We start from the raw sequence: 23,996 nt of genomic DNA, 5'->3' as shown, positions 1-23,996 counted from the left end.
CCAAGGGCCCAATCCTGAGTGATGGTGTTTGCCTCTTGTCCAAGTTGTTGAACATCTCATCTTCCAAGGAAGTCAAAGGGACTATTTGTGAGTATGTGTTTGCAGGATCAGGTGCCAAATGAACATATGATTTCCCACTACATTAATAACAATCCACATAGTTGCATTTGACCCCTAATATTTTTATAGTTATTACCCAAATATCCCAGAGGATATGGATCATGCTTCAAGTGTGGGTATTTAAAAAATACTTTAAAGATTAGGGTTGCGATTTAGGTCATAAATTAAAACAGTGTTTCTGTAACCTAGGTCCTAATTTTTATTATATTGTTTATGTGTATAGTTCCATACACTCCCCTTGCGGATAGCAATGTCATCTCTCAGTGTTAGCCACAGTGAGATGTACACATATTTCTTCTTCTAAAAAGCATGTATATAATCTGTACGCGGTGTGTAGGCCCCCTCTTTTTGTCCTATGATTGCAGAGGTGTTAATGAGCCACTCTACCTTGAATGAAATACTTATGGCACCTTAGAGACTAACCAATTTATTTGAGCATAAGCTTTCGTGAACTACAGCTCACTTCATTGGATGCATGCTGTGGAAAATATAGTGGGGAGATTTTATATACACAGAGAACAACACCCATTGTTTCATGTTCTCTGTATATATAAAATCTCCCCACTATATTTTCCACTGTATACATCCGATGAAGTGAGCTGTAGCTCACGAAAGCTTATGCTCTAATAAATTGGTTAGTCTCTAAGGTGCCACAAGTCCTCCTTTTCTTTCTACCTTGAATGGTCCCTTACAATATGTGCTCACTACCTATGATAAACAATCTGTTCCACCTCGCATTGTGCTGTGATGCTGGGAGTGCCTTTCCCAGACTTTATGAAGATCTCTGTGTGGCTTGAAAGTTTGTCTCTCTCACCAACAGAAGTTGGTCCAATCAAAGATATTACATCGCCCATCTTATCTCTCTGTATTTAATTTGGCAGCCCTAAAAACAAATGTCTAAAATCATCAGAAAGCAGAAGTCCTCTTGTCTCTGTTATCACAACTAATCTACTTGGGGAATATCTTGGCACATTTCTATTCCAGATAAAACATGGAAAGGCACTATTCAGTTTGATAAAGAATTTTCTGTTCAGATCTACAGGTGGAATGGAGACCAAAGTAAAAAACACTGGCAAAACAGTCACAAAATGACATTTCCCCTGCTTAATTTATTTTTCCAAATCATAAATCATAGGTGTGCATTTCAGGTCATCTTACTCCTGAGAATCCTTTTCAGATATGGGCTGGCCTTATCCCGTGCAGTGCTGAGTACCCTCACCTTCTAGGGATTTTAATCAAAATTGTACTTTGTAGAATCGGATCCTTAATCCCTAAATGTTATAGAACAGTGATACTCAGACTGGGAGCTGCAAGTGGCTCATTAATGTGCCTCCTGGGGCTCTTTGTGGCACATGATATTAAAACACTATGTCATTTAATTATTAACCAATCTAAGTTATTAACTAATCAGGATGCTTTTATTACGTTATTAACCAATTAAGTTATCAACTTGCACTAACAATGAATTCACTCTACTGTGGCTTTTTTGGGTAATGTTGATCACTAATTCGGCTCCTGAACCTCTGAAGTCTGAGTATCAGTTTTAGACTCTCCAGCTTATGTAAAAGAAACTGGCTCTAGTGAATCTTGGTTTTACAAAATCAGTGCTTTTTTTCTTTCTACTGTATAACCAGCAAGCAATTCCAATGTTTCCAACGTATCCATTAGTAGTAAGCTACACCTCCAGAGTTAGCTGCATACATTATCCACCCATTGGTGTACAGCTATTTTACACATAGTGCATACATTTATTTACATGCTGATGATCTCTTTGAATTACATTTTCTTTGTGCCAGTAGTGCAATAACTATAGGAAAGACAATAAAGCTGGTGAAAAGATATCCAAGATAGGTGCCTTATATGTCCACTGATTATAATCAATGCCCTAGAGGTTCTACAGCTTCAGAATTCCCCAAGAAATGCTAGGTTTCAGAGTAGCAGCCCTGTTAGTCTGTATCCACAAAAAGAAAAGGGGGACCTGTGGCACCTTAGAGACTAACCAATTTATTTGAGCATGAGCTTTCCTGAGCTACAGCAACTTTAGTATTTTAATAGTGCCCATAAATCGGAAATTAAGGAGGTGTTGGGTCATGTGAAGTCCATTTTCCAGTCAATGCAGGATCACTTGCTACAGAATGTCCATCTGTGATCTGTCTTGCTTGAGTTTTAAATGTCACCCAGTGGAGTTTCCGATCCTTTCTCTTGGGATACTGACAGGTTTCAGAGGAACAGCCGTGTTAGTCTGTATTCGCAAAAAGAAAAGGAGGACTTGTGGCACCTTAGAGACTAACCAATTTATTTGAGCATGAGCTTTCGTGAGCTACAGCTCACTTCAGCTGTAGCTCACGAAAGCTCATGCTCAAATAAATTGGTTAGTCTCTAAGGTGCCACAAGTCCTCCTTTTCTTCTTGGGATACTGTTGCACTCTAAAATTGTCCCAGCGCTGCTGCAACTACACAGAACAAATATCTGTGTTATTAGATCACTCCATTGACAGTCTCATTTCTCTTCCTACATGGTAACCTGCCGCCTGGGTGATGGCTCTGGGTATCCCACCTTTCCCATCTCATTGCTTGCACTGGAATCAGCAAATGTGAGGTGCTGAGTGAGTTAACCGTGCAACTGAGCTGTAATTTAGCGGCAGAGAGAGAGCTGCGCTGGAGAGCCACCCTGCTGCCCGGAGCTCTACAGAGTCACTCTCCCAAGACACAAGGTGTCTGGGACACGCTCCAGGAAATTCCCAGCCACGCTGCAAAGCGGGGGCAGCCTTCCAGCAAAGCTTGAGTTTCGACGAGAAATCCCCTCTTCGAGCTCTGCCCCCCTCACACTGAGCAGAGTTTCAGAAAACGCCCCCAGTCGCTGGCTCCCTGCCTGTCCACCTCATGCAGCCTTTGCAAACGACACCCCCGGGGAACGAAAGCCAGGCTGAGATCCCTGCCAAGCAGCCAGGGATCCTGATGGGAAAGAAGGGAGGTTAGGAGCATGCTCGCTGCGGCCCGGCAGCCCTGCGCTACATGTGGCCGAGAAATGGGCCACGGGCGAGCTCCCGGGGGGATGGAACGTTGACCCGGGCGAGCCCCCGGGGGGATGGAACGTTGACCCGGGCGAGCCCGCGGGGGGATGGAACGTTGATCCGGGCGAGCCCCCGGGGGGATGGAACGTTGACCCGGGCGAGCCCCCGGGGGGATGGAACGTTGACCCGGGCGAGCCCCCGGGGGGATGGAACGTTGACCCGGGCGAGCCCCCGGGGGGATGGAACGTTGACCCAGGAGAGGAGGCTCCAACATCGAGACCCCCTTTGCGCCCCCAGCGCAGCCTGATTTCTCGGAAAAGAAAGGGCTTAGAAGAAAGCGCTCAATTTTGTCCTATTCCCATTGGCCAGCCGGAGGCTTTCCGCCGCTGTCCATTGGCTGCAAGCCCCGGGGGAGGCGGGATACAGCAGACCCTCCCCCTGCTTTTTAATAAATGCGAGGAAGGGGCGGGGGAGTGCCTGCTTTCGCTTACCCTCTCTGGCCTGCGAGCGCTTTGCGCAGAGCGAACCAGCTGCGCGCAGCCGCTGGGCACATCTGGGTGAGCACCGGGGCGCAAGCCGATTCTGCAGACTGCTGACAGGTATTTGCATCTCACCCCTTCCTCCTCCGAGCAGAGCATTCTGCAGCCGGCAGGGTTGTTGATAGGTGGGCCGGGCAGAGCCCAGGTGGTGTTTGCTAAGCCTTGCCTCTTCTTTGTAAAACCATTGACTAACGTTTGCATTTGCAAATGTAACGTGGCCCGCTTTGGCATTGATTTGAGGAGCTTTTTATTTCTTTGCAACCTCAGCTTCCTTTTTGCAGGTGAGATTTGAACTTTGGAGGTGGCACGTTTCTGCTTCACGCCGGCCAGCGCTGGGCTCCCTCTGTCCATGCTAATGCATTTTGACCTAACTTTAAATGAAAGCATGGAGCTCGCTCCAGGCAGGAATCAGAAATGACGCTTAAGAATGTGGAGTGCAGCGCATGTCCCAGGACCCTAATTGATTAAAAACAATTACCTGCTCTGTTGACAAGAAATAAATCAGTGATTCCTCGTTGATGCTATGGAGAGGGATAATTACAGATATTTTCCATTTTTGTTCTCTTTTATATTTAAATAATGTAATCTGGACTGCACCTGGTGAAACACACTCCAACTGGTGTCTGGGAGAGCATTTGCTAGTTTGCAAAGGCAAGGTAAAAGGTTTTGCCCATAGCCAGTATAGTAAGGTACAGGCTGGAGGAAAAGCAACATATGTAAAGATCTCTCTCAACTTGAAACAAGACCACAACAAAAATGACACCAGCAGTATTACCTCTTGAGCGGTTTCATGAAACAATGGAGAAGCTGGGAGCTTGGAAAGTTCCCCCCCCTTCCAAAATTCCAAACTCCCACCTTAGGTCTCTGCTTAAAAAGAAAAGAAAAGTTCATCGGGCACAATACACACAAGCTGTGAGGGTAACTGGTTCTTTGAAAATGCTTTGGAGGGATGTGCAATATCCTGTGATTCTGCCTAGTGATGGGCTCCGTCACTGGCTATAGGTCAAGGTGGTCAGGGACACAGGCCCATGCTCTGGGTGTCCCTAAACCTCTGACTGCCGGAAGCTGGGACTGGATGACTGGGGATGGATCACTTGATAATTGACCCTGTTCTCTTTATTCCCTCTGAAGCATCTGGCACTGGCCTCTGTCGGCAGACAGGATACTGAGCTAGATGGACCATTGGTCTGACCCACTATGGCCAGGCTTATGTTCTTTTGATCCCTATCTTATTGTCTCCTGTTCCCTAAACAGTACAATAAAGTCGTCTTGTTTTAACTGTACTATTATGAATCCCAGCTGAGCACAAAATAGGAATAGGAACTTCTAGGCTAGACACAGCTTATGGGGTCTATTCAGCACACCCTCTAATTAGACAGAACTCTGGCTAACCTTTATAGGAATCTGGACAGAATGAATAGTGAGCAAGCAGTGCGACAGAGCCCTGTTGTTATCTCTTGCCCCCAAATCATATTATTGAATGGAGCTGATCTCTTCTTATTTAAGCAATAGGTATGGTGGCCACTTTTTGGCTTTGGGGTAATAAAGACAGAGTAATATTAAAAGATTGGGCTAAATGTACAAAAGGCAAAGTCATTCCTATGTCATGTGTGCACTCAGTCTTTAACTAGCTCCATTGTCCCTACGTTTTGTAAGGGATCTCCAATCAGCTTGCCACCAGCCCACTTCTGTTAAACTCCATCTAACTGTTGCATCATATAAACCCAAAATATCAGTCATTCAGGGTTTGCATGCTTTGCATGGTGTGGAAGCCAAGCCAAGGTGTCAGGGAATCTGGACTAACATGAAGGACAGCATTTATGGACAATCAGATGAATTAGAGAAGAGTTGTTACCTTTAACTGAGTATTTCCCTGATGGCATTGGTTAAATTGGACAGTTAACATTAGTTTAATTAGGCCCAAAGTAATTTGGCCTGAGTTCAGCAATGGCCCCAAAATGCACCTTGTCAAGTAAGTGCCATTGGTCCCTATTAAAAAGTTACAAAAGACAATTTGAAGCATTAACAGTTTATTCTCAAATAGAAGAATTTGCCTAAATATCACTGAGTAATTCAGAGACAGAAGAGAAGTGAGTACATACGATCTTTTTGATTGTTTACATGGTTTGTCTTTAATGTTACCGTGGATCCTCTTTCAGAGGAATGAGCCAACAAATCATAATTTAGGTGGTCTTGGACTTTGCCATGGACTTCCTAATGATTAAACTGTTAAGGACCTGCTGCAGAAAAGGAAACGGGAGAGGGGTGAAAAAATGCCATTTCTAAAAGAGGAAGAGACACTGAAAACTGATCAGTTGTTTGAGCCCTTGTGCTGCTATTCAGGCTGCTCCCATCTCTGGTGTGGAGGCCAGGGAGGAAAATGCTGGTGGTAGCATAGGAATCTCTAAATCCTGATCTGCGGCTCCCCTTGGAAAAGAAAATGCGATGCTAATTGGTGTCAGACAGGGATAAAACCACTTTTCAACAACTGGAAGAAATGAGTGGTTGAAATCAGGAAGCAGGGTGGGTGGGGGAAGTTAGACTAAATCTTGGGATTATTCGCTTTACATATTTATTTGCAGCAATGAAGTCCCTGGGGCCTCCCACAACTGGGAGATGTTGCACAAAGTGACATCATCAAAAAGAACCAGCCAGCCAGTGCAAACCTTGGTTTGGGTGATCCATTCCCTAACCCATCCTTCTGCAGTTTTAGGTCCTTTGAACATACTTTCTAACACCGGTTGGAATATTGTGATTCCTTAGGTGTGCAGGTCCTTAGCATACAGTTGTAGAATTAGGACCACTCTTCCATTGACCTTGTCATGGCTCTGAATCTATTACCTGAATTTTTGCCTGGTGTCCTGAGTGTGAGGATTTGGCCAATGGAATAATCTGTCACTCAGAGGAACCTCTTGATCTTGGTCCTCAAAACCCAATTGAAATCCATGTTTGCAATGTAGGTTATATATGCATAATGTGTGAACAGATTTTCCCTGGGATAGACCCACACAATCCCCATTGACTTCAGGTATGGGCTACTATGGAACACAATTCTTGTTAAACTTAGTTTGGTATGTGCATATAGGTGCTTTTCAAATTGTGCCTGCTACCAGCATGTCAATGACCTGCTTGCTTAATTGTTTAAAAGAATACTCCTCCCCCCCATTTTGTTTTCTGTAAAAACACTTTTCTTAATTGTTACCAGCATGTGCAAAAACAGCTTTGGAAATTCAAATAATTTACACACTTATTCTCATGCAACAAAGACACTGATCCTGGAGGACTTGGTCACATGAGTTATCGCATTGAAATCAACGGGGTTTATTGTCTAAGGATTGGGCCCTAAAACATAGCCAAACTGACTTACAGCCAAAATGGAATAAAATTACACTGAGGCAGAGAACTCTGTCTCTTTCAGCATGATGTATATTAAAACTGCTGAGCTATAATGAGAGGCCCAGTGATTAGGGGAAATTCTCCATTTCTAACTATAGTGATGCTGAATGCACTATAATTAGATGATTCTCTGAAATGCTAACTGCATTTTACTTTAGTTCATTTGTATATGTGCTCATGGCTCAGTCCTGCGTTTGTTGCTCAGCCCAAGTACCAGCGAGAGGTAATGGAGTCTGTGTGAGGAGCAAGGGCAGGGATATAGTAAGCCAAGAAATGCTGACCATTAAAGCATATCAACTTACTAAATAGACTTCAATGCAAACTCAATGGATTTCATTCTCCCCTCTCACCAGTGAAGAGCAGGAATAACTCCTCTAACATCTCTGGAGCTTCAGTGGTATAAGTGACAGCAGTATCAGGCCCCGTAGTCCCTAGTTCTGTATGCAATGAACACATCATGTAATTGGTAAGATCTTCAGCTGGTGAAAGTAGACGTCACTCCACTGAAGTCAGTGGAATTGAATCAACTTACACCAGCACAGGTTCTGGCCCTCAGTGGAAAAGGCCGAGGGAAGAAATTGTAATAATTCAAGAGAACTGACTAATACAGTGTGGTTTTTTGTTTCTTGTTACTCTGGCTACACTGATTCAAATGAGGCTTCTTTTCAATAGTGCTCCTGGGAGTTTCAATCTGATAATTGGATAGCTTTCATCATCTCTATTAGCCTGCTATTAGGCAGGCATCCAGCAGTCTGAGGAATTTTTCTCATCAAAAATAACATGGGGAAATAGTCTATAGCACTGAAATGTTGGCAAGACAAATGTTTAGTTAAGGGCTGAGCATCTTTCCAGCTATCGGGGGGATTTCCAGCTGTTGTTCTTGTGACTGGCACCTGAATTACAGAGAAGATGATTTTGTACAATACAAAGCAGTCTTTTGATGGCGTTTGTCAAGATCTCCTGCAACGTGCATATTATGTGAAGAAGCGTTTGGGAGCGGGGACAGAGGAGTTGGGGAGGAAAGCTCTAAGCTTCCTGTACCGCCTGCAATTTTCCAAGAGGGACAGTTCTATGAAAGTGTTGGACACATCTGAGTCACAGAGGCTCTGCCTAAAAATGCTAGTTCTATGGAATATCTGTTTTATTCATTTCTTTGGATCCTCCCCTCCCGACTTTACAAACAGATGCATGTGGGCCCTACAGAATGCATTTCAAGCAACTTTAGGCCAGATTCTGCTCTTGGCTATTAAATAGTCTCTCTCCACTGAAACCAGTGGAGTCACTGTATATTTACACCAGTGTAACTGAAAGCAGAATTTGGTTCTTTACATCTAAATTGTGCTCTTTTCCTTATCCATTAGGTATATTATGGCAGCACTTAGGAGCTCTGCCCTGGACCAGGACTCCATTGTGCTAGGCGCTGTACAAACCCAGAACAAAAAGATAGTTCTTGTCCCAAAGAGCCTTGAAACCAAGTTTCAATCCACAGTGTGAATAGTAGGTGGCATGGTCTAGTGGTGAGAGCTGGGGAGTTCTTGGTTCTAGTCCTGATACGCACTCCCATTGTGGCCTGGGGCAAATCACTTATCCCCTCTCCGTGCCTCAGTTTCTTTATTTGTAAAATGGGGGTAATAATAGTGAGCTTTGAGATCCTTGAATGGTAGTTACTATATAAGTGCAAATTATTGCTATTAATAGTAATTTATAATGGGCTGTCACAGAGTATTGGGGGCATTTAATAGTTTTGGCCTTGGTTATGTGTACACAATAATTAGGACATTTTGATATCGCTGTATATTGTCCGTTAAGTGCTGACCGTGTACCAGACATACACAATGAAGACAGCCCTGGCCCATGGTGTGTCGTGTAACAACCCCCCCCCCCCCCAACGGTTGCTGACTCCTGATGTCTGTGTACGGGTCAGCAGAACGCCTTGAAGTGTGACACTTGACTCCTGTAGGTGGCAGGCGTGTGGCCGGTGGGAGGCATTTAATGGACCCTGCGAATTTCCCTTCCAGGATGTGTGACAGGAACGGTGGGAGGCGGCTCAGGCAGTGGCTGATTGAACAGATCGATAGTGGGATGTACCCGGGCCTGATCTGGGAGAACGAAGAGAAAAGCATGTTCCGCATCCCGTGGAAACATGCCGGGAAACAGGATTACAACCAGGAGGTGGATGCTTCTATATTCAAGGTAGGAGAGATGGTACATTTCTTTTCTTAACACGCTCATGCACCGTGACTTTCTCTTTCATTGCAAACACATTGGGCCCATCCCCTTCCTGCTGAGCAGCCCTGCCCCTGCCTTTGATGCTCTGGTGCTCTAGGCTGCTGGCTGCCTCTGGAGAGTTGCCGAGCGCCCTTGTCTCCCACTGACTTTGCAGAAAGTGCTCAGCCTGCTCCTATTTTTGGCAATGTAACAGCTTTCCATGCTTGCATGATTTTTTTTTTTTTCCCCCAGTGAGAATTGCCTAGCACTGCAATCCTCCTTTAAATTAAAGTCAATTTGGGCATTAATAATACATCCCCTACCTCTTCCTAAAGGTGCTGAGCACCCACAGCAGTTGTTGATAGGGCTGGTCTAACATTTTTTGATGGAAAATTGGCTTTTGCAAAGATCTGCTTCTGTACAGAGATGAAATGAGCTACAGCTATCTGGGTCCCGACATGACTATGGGAGTAGGCTAAATCTGGCTCAGCCATACCGCCAGAGCCCTGTTGGCTGCATTGAGGCTGCACAGGTGTAAGGTGCAGAGTTTGACCCAGGGAGTTAGCGTCTCCAACTTTTCAGGAGTTTATGGCTCTGAGTTTAAAAGGCTAAGATATTGAATATGGAATATATTGGTGGTACTAACTGGTCTTTGTCTGGTTTTTATTATGCATAGTTGCCGTAGACATTTATTTATAAACAGGGCTACAGCCCCCATTCTGCCAACGCTTATTCATATGCACAGCTTTATTCACTGCGAAAGGTCCCATTTATTCCAGTCAAGTCGCTGCGGGATCAGGGCCTAAAGAAGTATTTTTATGGCACACCAAAACTGCTCCAAAGGGATCAAGCCTGCTAAATTAATATGGTTTTCCAAATCACTATGTGCACATTATATTGCGAGACACCATGTTGATAAGCTTTTTCAAATGTCCCTAAATATTAATTTTCAGTAGCCTGTAATAATAAAAATACCTAGCCCTTACATAGATCTTTTTGTCAGTAGATCTCAAAACGCTTTACAAAGGAAGTCAGTATTATTATCCCCATTGCACAGATGCAGAAGCCGAGACACGGAGCAGGGAAGTGACTTGTCTAAAGTCACCCAGCAGGCCAGTGGCAAGCAGAGAATAGAAATCAGGTCTCCTGAGTCCCACTTTTGTGCTGTATCAACTGAGCAACGCTGCCTCCCCTGCAATGAAAATCATGCCAGCCTTGAGTGATAGCTTTTTAAAAGCACTTAATACTGTGGATGTGATTTCCAAGAATGAATGCACCATTGTGCATCTGCTATGCAAAAGCAATTTTAAAAAAATCCCAATTATTGCTATTATGCCTGAGCTGAGCACAGTTGTGTTAATTGTAAATGTATTTTTTGGAAATCAGACCTTCCATGGGCAAGAGTATTAAGCACAGAGAAGATTGTTTAGACTAGTTTAGAGCTGGGACGCACTAATGAAAAGAAGAGTGTGCAAAGCTTAAGACTCTCCCCACATCTCTCACTCACCTGTCCATCACGATGAGGGTAATTACAAGGCTAATTTTGGACCGTGGCAAATTGTGTAAGTCACAATTTGTGCAAAATTCTGGAAAGAAAAGAATTTCACGTTAGGGATATGGTGACCCTATACAGGCTATTTGCATGCAATAGTCTCCCTTCTCGGCTTTTCAGATTTTGGGACAAGAGGTTTTTTGTTGTGCTTTTTGAAAACTTGATCGAAACCTATTGCAGCTTCCTCTTTGTAAGCTCTGACTTTCCAGTGCACTGATATTGTGGGCCGGATTCTCCCGTGCCCTGTGCCTTGAGTGGTCATTTCCACCTGGGCAAAGTGACTGTAAAACACTACTCCTGGGATGAAATGAATGGAGAACTCTGAATGGGAAGCATTTTGCGTGGGTTTAAATGATAACTGCAGAAGCTGCAGTGCCCTGGAGAATCAGGCACTTTGTAAGTCAGTGTGAAGGATAGTACAGTAGTTAGGGCCCTGACCTAAGAGATGAGGCTTCAATTCCCACCTCTGATGTACTTGCTCAGGGTTATCCAAGAAGTGTAACTCTGCCCCTCAGTTTCCCATCAGTGAGAATGGGATAACAGCCCTTCTCTGCCTAACAGCAGTGCTGTAACTGAGAATAAATCCAGTGACGATTATGAGGAGCTCAGACACTGCAGTGACAGTGGCCAGGCAAGTACCTAGGAGAGGTGGTTAGATCTGCGGTGGAAGTCACTAGGAGTTTCCCTGAGTGAGGACATTAGGAAACGGCCTTGAGGAACAAATGTGAGATTTGGCCCTGAAGTTATAAACTGGGCTTCTGATTTTAGCCTTTAACCAATCAGACGACAATGAAATAGGCGTTTAGCCAATAAACACCAAAAATGGTTACTTGGATCTACGGGTTTGTCTACACAGAGCTGCAATACGGACTATGGGGCTGTGGTTTCTAAAGTGCTCTAACATGCTGTGCATTAATTAGTCTGTGTAGACCCTGCTGGTGCTCACTAAAGACTCCCTAGTGTGCTTGAATATAGTGCTGTTTGAAGTGGTACTACATTAAAGCACCACTCGGGAATATTCCCAAGAGATTACTCATTGCTGTATACACAGAGAGAGCCCCAAATCCCCTGGATTTTTTTGGAAAATGCATAAAATTCAAAAATTGCTAAAAATAAACCCTGAAAAATGAAATAAACCCCATAAAACGTAGCTCTAGTTGTAAAGCTGGTTCTTCAGCTCTGTGGCACTTCTCTTTTGTTTTAGGCTTGGGCAGTTTTCAAAGGGAAATTTAAAGAAGGTGACAAAGCCGAGCCAGCCACTTGGAAAACGAGGCTACGCTGTGCTCTGAACAAGAGCCCGGACTTCGAGGAGGTGACTGACAGGTCCCAGCTGGACATCTCGGAGCCGTACAAAGTGTACAGGATTGTCCCAGAGGAAGAGCAGAAATGTAAGTGTCCTGATAAACTAAGTGACTTGTTCCATAGCCACCTGCCTCCTGAGCATTGAACATCTGAGGGATTTATAGGAGAAGAGAGATTGTGTCTGGTTATTAAAGCAAAGGGAAAAACAGAAGTGGACTTATGCCAGTTCTGACATGCATTCAGATACCGAGCTGCATTTCCCGGGCCATATTCCACCTTCACTTGTGCCAGTGTGAATCTAGGTGATTCCACTGGGTCAGGTTGTACCCCCTAGATCATTGCCCAGGGAGCTGCCTTGGTCATGGAATGGGTGGGGAAGGGGGGAGTCAGCACTGTCCCACTCTTCCCTAGAGCTGTGGGGCAGGGATCCATGGCTGAGGAGGGGCAGGCAGAGGGCAGATATGGGAGATCAAGGGGTTGGGGAAGGAGAGGCCAGGGGGTCATGCATCCTTTCTTCCTCAAAGCCACCTGGGGAAAATTAATGTAGCTGTAAACTGCTGTCACTTTACTGTAGCCACATGGACTGTGGAACCTTTTCAGGGAGGATTCTGGGGTGCCTTTTAGCAAGGAAAGGCCTGGCAGGCGAGGGACAAGGGCCCCAAGGCCACTTCAGATGCACAGGACCTGCATGTGGAGAGCCACTGGAAGTCCATGCCATCAAGATCTTGTCCCTTCTTCCTGGCGGGAGGAGAGCAAACACTCCTTGGCCCCCGCTGGAAGGATCTGGGGAAAACTCCATGTGGAAAGTTTGGAATTCACCCTCCTCCCCAGGGCCTCATCCCACAGCTGTTTGAGTATGAGAGGCTATTCCCGCCAAGTAAAAAACCAAACAACAGAGCGTGCTGTCTGACATTAGCTGACAATACTCCATGGCAGTCTGGCTCAGAAGGTCTGATCCTGTTCCCACTTACACCAGTATAAACACAGAGTGACTCCACTAAAGTCAATGGAGTCCTTCCGGGGTAAGTCTGGGCTGAGATCAGAATCAGTCCTGAAGTCTGTCCTGGTGAAGGTTTTAGTTGTGGTTTTGGCCTTACATTCAGTCCTGTTGCCCCCTTCTAACCTAAAGGTACAGCTGCTTTAATCTGTACAGATGCTGAGGAAATAGAATAACTCCCTCGCATTGCCCAACAGTAAAAGCGGCGATTATAGTAACAGGGGTTCAGCAGAGAACATTTGTTGCTGTGATGTCCGGTCTGGTGGTAGCTGTGCTAAGTTTATTTTTATTTGTGGTTTTGTTTGTGCTTTTCTTTTTTTTAAGCATGCAAAATCTGGTTGTCAGGAAGTCTACCTTTAGCATTTTGGTCTCTGTAAACTTCATTCACGCAGAAGGTTTTATATTTCTGTTCACTTGTTACAAGCATTATGCAAATGGCATTCCATTTCCCCCCAACAATGCAGAGCTGTGCTTTGGCAGGGAAGAAAATTTGCCAGTGAAGGTTAAATTGTTCCCAGCTGCAGCAGAACTGTGGCTGTTTTCTGGATTTAATCTTATTCACACCCATGCAATCCGTTGGGCTCAATCTTGCAGTCCTTGCTCTGGAAAAACTACCATTGATTTCAATGGGAATGGAAAGGACTACAGCTGCAGGGCCAATGGGGTTGCACAGTTGTAAAGTGACAGGTTGGCTCTAAAGTGGTACATTGTCAAGTGAATTCCCCATACATGGCAGTGAGAGGTAAGATCCCATGAAGGATTCTAGGTTTCTTTATTTTAACAATGGTAAACATGTCCCAACTTGATGATCACTTTAGATAAGCTATTACCAGCAGGACAGTGGGGTGGGAGGGGGTATTGTTTCATGGTTTCTGTGTGTATATAATGTCTACTGCAGTTTCCACGGTATGCATCAGATGAAGTGAGCTGTAGCTCACGAAAGCTCATGCTCAAATAAATTGGTTAGTCTCTAAGGTGCCACAAGTACTCCTTTTCTTTATGTCCCTAAAGCAAGTCACCCTCATCCCATGGCCTTCTCTTGCATGTTTTATGGTCTGGTTCCTTGTTAGATCACTGCACATGGTGTGATGCGTTGAGCATTGAATTCTTGTATTTCTTTCCAGGCAAAGCAGGTGTTGCTAATGGAGGGAGCTTGAATGAAGCCACTGAGATGGATTGCAGTCCTTCTGCGATAGATGACCTAATAAAAGAGGTAACTAACTGCTATAGAGAAGTGTTCTCTCTTTGGTTGGAAGGGCTAGATGGTAAAGTTTCTCCATGAAATTGTGTATTGCATTTTTCTAATGATAAAACCATACCGCCGCGGGACCTAGATTTTGATATCACTGGGGCAAGAAGAACAAATCTGCATGTTTTACAGATATGTTCGTTACATTCATTCATGTAACACAGTGCACAGTTTGCTTGTCATATCAATGCATCTCACGTTTGCATACAGCTCCATAAGAGTTTCACCAGCGGGTCAGACTTTTGCAGCTCTTGTCTCCCTTCATTGTGATGCAAAATTGTTGGGGTAAATTCTGCTCTCAGCGTCCCTATGAAATCCAAGGCCCCCTCCTCCTAACCAGTCACAAAGCCGAAGAGTTCACCTATGTCACAGTATCCCTGCTGCCCTACTGTGTTTGTTTTTACTATTCCTGTTCAGGGGCCAGTGAGCAATTTAGATAATGGCTTGTTTCCATACCATATTGATTGCCATTGATATGATGTTGATTGCTTGAAACTGCAAAACTGCTTAATCTCGGTTTTGTTGCCTGGATGATGTAATGGCTTTTCTGTCTTCCTCAGTCCCCTGGTGTAGACGATTACCTTGGTATAATAAAGAGAAGCCCTTCCCCACCTCAGGAGAATTGTAGAAACCCTCCAATACCAGACTGGTGGATGCAGCAACCTAGCCCTGGTAAGACACCAACAACGTATCCAGGATTTATAGATCAGAGTGTCTAGTTTGATTGGGTAATCCCTCAAGGACACAACCAGGATAGCAAAGACTAATTTTGGTGATCTCTGAATAGCTGCCTCTATATTTGATGCTTGTGGAGGATTTTTTTGTTTGAGGAACAAGTTTATAAAGAATGCCTAAAATATCATCATACCTCGAATTTAAATCTTGCTGTAAGTACAGGAAAAATTATCTTTGCAATGGCACATGTCATGACTGTCAATGTTTTGTAGTTGCTCAGGGGGTTACGTCTGACTCTACATATATTCAGAAGCCCCAGATCTAAAGTATAAGGTTCGTGTCATCATCGCATTGGCAGTGGCTGACCTTAGTTAGATGGTAGTCCTTGCTCTGGCAAAACTCCCATTGATTCCATTGGGAATGGTAAGGACGACAGCTGCAGGCCCAACGGGCTTAAAGCGACAGGTTGGCTCTAAAGTGGTACGTTGTCAAGTAAATTCCCCATACATGGCAGCACCGTTCTGGATCCCATGTTGGGAATCTCAGTTCTGTCGCTGCTCATCTGGCTGGGGAAGTGGAACCCCTGATGTGGGCCAGCCTCCTTGCAGGATTTTCTTTTCTCATGAAACCATGGAGGGATCAGGACGATGTCGAGAGGAAGAATTTAGGGGTTGAGAGGAAACAGCACCTGGGTGGAACGAGCGGGTGGCCAGGTCACTGGATTTTACCAGAGATCCAGGTGCTTGTTTCAAAACTTGGCACACAAATATAACTTTATTTCTTTTCCCACAGCAGCTGTGCCCCTGATGAATGGGTACTCCAGCTATGAACAGCTGCATTCAGGTACCAGAAATCCCATTCCACTGCATGCTTCCTTGCTTAGTTACATGCTGTGCCCTCAGTCAGTATGGTGTAAGCTACCTCTCATGTGACACTCCCAGCTGGTGCCTGGCTTCGCTGCTGTTGTGGCCCTGTTCATGCGCACACAGAGAAAATAATCATCAAAAATGGCAGAGCCACCGAAAATGGCAGCTTAGGGCTCAATTGCTCAGAAACACTCTGACTTCATAAGCCGCTGTTCCATTCTCAAAAAGAAAAGGAGTACTTGTGGTACCTTAGGGACTAACCAATTTATTTGAGCATAAGCTTTCGTGAGCTACAGCTCACTTCATCGGATGCATTCTCAGCACCCAGGCAAAGGCATTAAAGCTTCTAAGCAGTAGCAGAGATTCATGCACCAGGGAGGAGGCCAGATCCTGCCCAATAAGATGATGCCTTTGCACTGCTCCAACAACACGTAAAGTTGACTTAAAGAGCCAGCTGGGGATTCCCTGGGTGTTGGGAAGTCCCCAGGTGGCATGAGGCTACCATAGCCCCGGCTCTGTGCCAGTCCTTCCAGCCCTTCCCGGGTATTGAAGATATGCCAAAAGCTGGAACGACTGTGACCAGAGCACTCCATGCTTCGGTGATCTGGCCAGCACAGCAGCCCATAGGTGGCACCTTGAGGCTAGTCTGACTTGTGCTGAGGACCAAACCAGCCCCTGGGTGCCACCAGGATTGGGGAAGAGGAGTGTAAAGGTGACATTAAGCCTCCTTTGCTATCTCTACCAGCCACAGCAAGAACTGGGCTCTTGGTTGCAAATCCGCTGTGCATATTGCTTACCCACGGCAAATCTGCTCTCTGCATTGGTACAGGCATTTGTTTGGAGACCTAGCAGGTTGTTTAGATAACAAACAGTAGCATGAGTGAAAGGGCAAGTTTCAGCTGAGGTGGCAGATGCACACACAGGGCAATATAGTTAGCTAACAAGGGACCAAGTCTGACAGACACCCTTAAGGACAGAGAGTTTGTTGGTAGAAGGATCCCAAGGCCACAGGGGATGCCCTCCTGCACACCTATGTGGCAGCATAAAATGGCTGTCCTGGTCTCAGACTCCTTTACGTTTGCTTCACTAAAGGCAGGAGCAGCGCAGTCCACTTGGATGAAGGCTGTTCCAGGATGATTGTTCCCTGGATAATGGAATCTGGAGTGGGTGGGGAGTTTCCAAGGGGCAGTTTATAAACCTGTTACTCCCGTGGCTGAGCACTTACCTGAATCGTGCTGTTGGCTTCAATGGGGCTGCTCATGGAGTGAGGAAATATTTAAGGGGAGGAAGGGTGTTCAAATCTGCCCCAGGGCAGCCACTGCTTGAAGTATGCAGCCATCTGCTCCTCCAGTTCCCAGTGAAAAGGTAGAAGGATCCTGGTGCGTGCAATCGGTGCCCACCACGCTGACATGTGTAGTCATGTTTGCAAACTCTTCTGCTGGCATGTTCTACCTAAATCTAACCAAGGGGTAACTGGTAACACTACTTAGGTAAATCTAACTGGTCAGCTGCAGATAGACATGTGGGACTCTGGAGGATTGGGAAGGTAAAAGGTTGTGGGGTAGAGGGCGTGCTGAGTTCAGGAACCCTGTGCCGAAAATCTGTGTCCCCAGTGGAAAGTCTGAGAGGGTCAGGGAGGAAACAACTGGAGTTCTTCCTCACAGGAGTAGTCCCATTAAAGACCACGCTTGCTGAGCGAGGTCTGCTCATGCCTGCCGGGGCTGCAGGAGCGGCCCTTGACTATCCTGCTGATTCTGGCCCCAGGTGATGCTGACTCTTTACATTCCCTGCTGTTGAGCTGGGCACACAGCATTTCAAGGGCTTCAGCGCTTAAGTGGAGCTTTTCTCTCCCGGGCAATGGGATGGTTATTCCTGCAGCACTGGGTGAAGGAGTGGAGGGGGTTAGCTGCGTCCTCTGATTGGCTGTGTGTGGGCATGTCTCCCTGCAGCGCACTCACAGATGGTGATCAGTTTCTATTATGGAGGGAAGCTGGTTGGCCACACTACTACCTCTTACCATGAAGGCTGCCGAATTTCCCTGAGCCACGCGCCCGCCCACTGTGACAAGCTGTATGGCCCGGATAGCCTGGAGCATGTGCAGTTCCCGTCCGCCGACACCATCCCGAATGACCGCCAGAAGCACATCACCAAGAAGCTCTTCGGGCACCTGGAACGGGGGGTGCTGCTGCACAGCAACAAGCAGGGTATCTTCATCAAGAGGCTGTGCCAGGGGAGAGTCTTCTGGAGCGGAAACAACGTGCTGTACAAGGACAGGCCCAACAAGCTGGACCGGGATGAGGTGGTCAAAATATTCGACACCAACCAGTTTGTCCGAGGTTTGTGGAACATTCCCACCTCTCTTGATCCACCCTCTTCATTACATCTGACTTTTCTGCCCCCCTTATTGTCCTCTGGTCACTGACATGAATAGAGCCATGTTGCTTTAGGATGGTGTCTACATCCTCCTGTACTGATAGGGGTCAGATCCTCAGCTGGTGTAAATCGGCTCCAGTGAAGGGCCGTTGTTTTGAAGGCACTTACGATGGGAACAGGAGATCATTTGTCTTGAGTTCTTTGCAATCTTTAGCATATTTATCCTCAGCGCACCCATGTAAGGTGGGGCAGCGGGGAACGGAACCACAGAGAAGCTAAGTGACTCGCCCAAGGTCACACAAGAAATCTGTGGCAGATCAGGGAATTCCACCCAGGTTTCTTAAGTCTCATAGTAGTGGCCTAACCAGTGGACCATCCTTTCTGTGTTTGAAGTCAAAGAAGCTATGCTGATTTATGCCAGCTCAGGATCTGGCCCAGAATGTGTAGAGTTCAGCCCTAAAGTGCTCACATAGTCTATATGTCCTTGCCAACACTTATAGAAATAAACACAGCAATATCCCTTCCACCAAACGCTGTGGCTTCTCTCTTGGGAGCTGTGGCGTTTGGAGATGATATAAAACACTGCAGTGGGGTTTTTATACAAGTGAGGGCACAATTGATAGGTTATAAAAAAAATCTAAAGATTACAAAATAACATTCCTAAAGGCACTGTGTGTGATCCTGAATCTGTGTTAATACATATTAATGCAGGACCCAGTTCTTTCTCCTCAGGTACAAGGAATGTCTGTGGACTTCCCTGAGGTGGGAAGATAGGACCTTTAGTCGTTCCTCCTTTCTTAGACCTCCCCTGAAAGCACTAGATCAGCAATTCTCAACCAGGGGTCCAGGGCCCCCTGGGGGCCACAAAGAGGGGGTCCGCCAGGCACGGCTGGCATTAGGCTCCATGGGGCCCAGGGTAGAAAGTGCACGCTGAGCCTGGGCCCTGCCAAGTGGAGATGAAGCCAAAGCCTGAGCAACTTAGCTTTCCAGGGCACCCTGTGGTGTGGGGTCCTGGGCAGTTGTCCCGCTTGCTACCCCTGAAGGCCAGCCCGGGCTTTTATATACAGAAAAACAGTTGTGGCACAAGTGGGCGGTGGAGTTTTTATAGCATGTTGGGCGGGGGGGGGGGGGAGGTCTCAGAAAAGAAGAAGGTTGAGCACCTCTGCTCTACATCAAATCAGTCTTCTCCCCAGAGCGGGGAGAAGTTGCTGCTCCATCAGTCTCCTGAGGGGGTCGCTACAGGGGGATGGAATGTGCTCGTTGCCAGACTCCGAGAGGCAGCGGCTCGGCACCCAGGGGCTTGACTCGTCTCCGTCTAAATGGCTGCAGAAGCAGGACAGCAGGTGCACTGGAGTGGCCAGGCACCGCGGCTGTTGAATCCGAGATTAATTCAGCCTGCATCTCAGCACAGTATCGCTTCTACAGCTCTTTAGCAAGGGTTTCCTGCACTGGGATTTTTAATCCCCGCACCCTCTGGTTTTCTCTCTCGATAAAAGCTAAATACCTTTCGCTGAGTGTGTATGCAGTGCTCCCGGCAGGTGTGTGTGTGTGTGGGGGGTTTCTATACAACACTTGCTGCCGAGGTGTGCATACCCAGTTCTCCCGGCAGGTGAATAACCCACCTGCTGCAACTGCCTGTGCTTGTGTCTCACCAAAGTTGGTTGGTTTCCATCCTTTCCGACCATCTGTTTCTCTGCTTTTAGAGCTGCAACAGTTCTACAGCAACCAAGGCCGTTTCCCTGAGAGCAGAGTCTTGCTGTGCTTCGGCGAAGAGTTTCCAGACACGGTCCCTTTACGCTGTAAATTAATCCTTGTGCAGGTAAGGCACATTCATGAGAAACAGCCATTGCTTGAGCTTCCCCTTCGTTCTCCTACAACTCAGAAATGTATCCCCAAGACTATCTGGTTTCTGTCTCTTAACATTTAGAGCCAGATGTTTCCAACCTCAGAAGCATAGGGCTGCATGCAATTTGCGTACCTAACTTCAGGGCTGGATTAACACGGGGGCTTTAGAGGCTGCAGCCCCGAGCTAAGGGGGACCCCAGTGCAGTAGGGCTCAGGCAGGCTGCCTGCATGCCATGGCCCTACGCCACTCCCAGAAGCGACTGGCTGCTGGCACGTCTCTGCGCGCCCCTGGTGGGGGGTAGAGGCAGCTCTGCATACTGTCCCCGTCCCCAGCACTGTCTCCACAGCTCCCATTGGTCAGGAACCAGCCAATGGGAGCTGCGGGGGCGGCGCTTGCGGGCATGGGCAGCGCACAGAGACATGTCCCCCTCCCCCTAGGGGCACGGAGAGACGTGCCAGCAGCTGGCCGCTTCTGCTGCGCTGCCAGCCGGGAGCTGCCCTTGGTAAACGCTTCCCAGCCGAAGCCTAAACCTCACACCCCCCTTGCACCCCAACACTCTGCCCCAGCCTGGATCCCCCTCCTGCACCCAAACTCCCTCCCAGAAAGAAACTAATATAACAGCTGTTCTAAGGTAAGAACTAAGCTATTTTGAATTAACTTAACTATATTCTACATGTTTTAAGACTGAAATGTAACTACAGAACAACTTTGTTAATTAAAAGGCAAGTTTAGTATAGCATTAATAGCCTCGATGCCGTAATTGTGATCGTTTTGTTTTCAATTAGAAAACACACTTGTTTACAGGGGCCCCACAAAATCTAGTAGCTCCAGGCCCACAGGAGAATTAATCCAGCCCTGCCTAACTTGTTTACATATGTGCATCAATTGCATGTATAAAACAGGTATTTGCTTGCACAAATCAGTGTATTTCTTCCCCCTTTCCCTCTCTGTTTTTTCTGTTGTGCTTTGCATAGCCATTTGCTAAATAATTTAACTTTGTACTGTACTCCTCAGCCTGGTGACCTTTTTCTGGCCTCCCACTCCTGCCTTCTAGGCAACTGTAAAATAAATCACTGCAACTGATTGTGTTGTTAGCAGCAGGATTAGGACTTCATGCAGAGAAGGAAGTGTAAGGGGTGAATGAACTTGAGAGTAATGGATAGTTTGCTTGTAAAATCTTACAGTACAAAGAATATGGAAGAAGTGAGTGGGAAAAACTCTGGTGGTAAATTAGAAACAAGTAGGAAGATCAGTGTATTACACCCAGAATGGCTTTGTTCAAAGACTATATAAAAAAAAATTCAAGACCACCAAATCTTTAAGTTAGACATCTTTGCTTTCTTTTGTTGATGACATCCTAATATATTCTCCATGTTATTGATGTGTATTATAGTACAGCCTATAATCTCCAGTCCACATAGGCCACAGAGCAGGCAGGGCCCACCTGGGTCACGGCACGACCAGTTTTTGGCTGGGCCAAACCTAAGCGGTGTTGTGATCCCATGTGCCAGTTTGCAACACCATTTACTCAAATTTGGCCCAGTCATCCGTCTGGCATGATGGAGGGACTGCCAGGCCAAACCCGAGTGGTGCTATGATCCCATGCATCCCTAAGTCAAAATTGGAAGGGGTTGGTGTAGAGGCTTATGGGTCAGGCTGCTGGTGAGGCAGGGCATCTGAGAAGGGAAGAAGAGAGCCAGGTAGGGTGCGGAAAAACTGCACCCTCTCACACTTTTAAATGGCTCTCCGCAACCCCTTCCAATTGAGATTAGAGCCCCATTGTGCTAGGCACTGTGTATATAGAAAGAGACATTCCCTGCCCTGAAGAATTTCCAATTTAACTAGACAAAAGTTAGTGACTTGCCCAAAGCCCCATAGGAACTGAATCCAAGACCAGTTGCCTTAAGCACAAGACCATCCTTCCCCTCTTTTCCCAATTTCTCTTTTGAAAGAGGTTTTCCCTACCCATCAACATCTTTCTGTGCAGTTAGACCGTTCTGTTCCTTGTGGCCTGTTGTACGGTATTGACATTATCTCGTATACCCGCACTAGAGTGTTCAGTGAAGTCTGGGCGGTGGTGTTTATGGTGAGTTGGAGGAAGACGTATGTCTTAAGTGTTCTCATCTTATTTAAACATCTTGGTGGTCTTTCCTTCTACTGTAGGTTGAGCAGCTGTGGGTTAGACAGCTGGTGGACGAGGCAGGAAAGGTCTACAGCAGCGGCCCGATGCTTCCGGTTGCTGATGAGACCCAGCATGACCAAATATTCAGGATCTTCCAAGATATCTGCGGGACACACCAAAGACCCCTGTTTAGAGAAAATCAACAGATCACTGTCTAAGTGCTTTTTAAAACAAATAATGGTGGGGTTAATTTAGACCCTGGTTGGTCCCAGCACTGTTTGAATTCCCCGGTGGAAAACATTCTGATTTAGAATCTAGATGCCCATGGCTGTTCTTTGTTGCTGTTTAAAATAAACTCAGCAATTAAAATTTTCATTTGTGAGCAAAGGAACTAGACCAGAACGGTGAATTCTGGCTACATTTTATTTATATGGATGGCTTTTATACCATTCTTTGTCTTCATCTAGTGCCAACAGCAAGTGGATGAGGGAAGTTTCTTGAGTGTTATAGGAGAGTGACTAGAAAGATCAGTAATGCTAGAACAGCTCTTCTTAATGTCTGTGACCCATCTGGCAGTCAGAACACTTAAGAGCAGACCCTCAGCTCAGTTGTAGTCATTGGAGCTATGATGACACAGCTGCTGAGGATCTGTCACTGCAGTTTCATCCTCTTTTCCGAAAACCTCATTCTGGAAAAAACTGAATCTTGGGAAAGATTTTTAAAAGCTCAGACACAGTGGAATGTCCCCAGGGATCAGGTCGTCCCACTGACTTCCAAACAGTTTGGAATACCGCTGATGGTAAAAGACAATGGAAACTTTTTTAGAGCAAATATCCTTTAACTTCCAAAGGACCCGCTCCTGAAGTAATTTCTTGTTTGCCTTTATGACTGAGGGTTTTTTTTGTATATTGAAGTATTTTGCAATTTGGAAATAAATCCCAAAATTATTTGTAAATATTGAATGTAGGAAATGATCATTTTAATTGTCTTAGCCAAAGAGATAGTTTTTATATATGTAAATGCAAAATATGTTTTTTTAAGTTTGTAGTAAAATGTTCATGTTTAGTTGGCTTTCACCTCAAAAATGCATGTGCCCGACATCCAATGTGTGTGCAAGTTGTGTGTGCATGTCCTGACTAACACGCGCTTCTGCAACTAGGGAATGTGAATTTTTAAGAAATGAGGTCGTGTGCCTTACAGCCGAAAGCCCAAAGCCAGTACTGTGTGTGTCTCTCTCTGCTAGGCTAAGTATTTATTTTATGCCGGTTTTTCAATGGTTTTGTAATTTGTATCTTGCAAATAAAGTGCTCTATTTTGTATCTCTTTTTATCTCCATTCTTCTTTAATGTCCTAATGACGGTACCAATGGGAACCAGTTTCTCTTCCCAGGGGCAGTGTGCTGACTATTGCATTCTTTTGGGGTTAATTATGGAGAAGGATTTACTAACCTAGCCTGCCAAGTTTACTATCCTGGCCTGCCAAAGCCCACCGTTCTAAGGAACTGACCCTGTGAGCTGGGCGCTTGCAGCACCCACTGAATTGATTTCGGCCCCACTTTCTCCTCTCAGCCCTAGCGTGTGAGAGGAGAAATCTATTTCCGCTTGCAGTTTCCTAGTCACTAAGGCTATACTTGTTGGCAGGGATTCTAGTTTATGGACCAAACAATTTGAAGTCAGCCTCTGAGTTTTGCCCTTGATTTGTACATGCACATTTGTATTAATGTGCAAAAGTCAATGAT

The 23,996-nt window shown here is 45.9% G+C and overlaps 1 protein-coding gene across 1 annotated transcript in view; it reads left to right on the top strand.

The window, feature by feature from the left end:
- Window positions 1–23,577, top strand: part of IRF8 (interferon regulatory factor 8) — a 73,595-nt gene extending 50,018 nt beyond the window's left edge. The window contains exons 9-16 of the mRNA XM_073308428.2: window positions 9,087–9,261; window positions 12,033–12,216; window positions 14,252–14,340; window positions 14,937–15,048; window positions 15,844–15,894; window positions 17,867–18,253; window positions 19,994–20,109; window positions 22,300–23,577. Of these exons, the coding sequence (XP_073164529.1) occupies window positions 9,087–9,261; window positions 12,033–12,216; window positions 14,252–14,340; window positions 14,937–15,048; window positions 15,844–15,894; window positions 17,867–18,253; window positions 19,994–20,109; window positions 22,300–22,476 (1,291 nt within the window). The 3' untranslated portion in view covers window positions 22,477–23,577. The remainder of the gene's footprint in view (window positions 1–9,086; window positions 9,262–12,032; window positions 12,217–14,251; window positions 14,341–14,936; window positions 15,049–15,843; window positions 15,895–17,866; window positions 18,254–19,993; window positions 20,110–22,299) is intronic.
- Window positions 23,578–23,996: the final 419 nt, after the last annotated feature.

Source organism: Lepidochelys kempii, chromosome 12 (assembly GCF_965140285.1).
Source record: "Lepidochelys kempii isolate rLepKem1 chromosome 12, rLepKem1.hap1, whole genome shotgun sequence".
Lineage (NCBI taxonomy): Eukaryota > Metazoa > Chordata > Testudines > Cheloniidae > Lepidochelys > Lepidochelys kempii.
The sequence above is the reverse complement of the archived record's forward strand: the minus strand, read 5'-3'. Positions and strand labels throughout refer to the sequence as shown.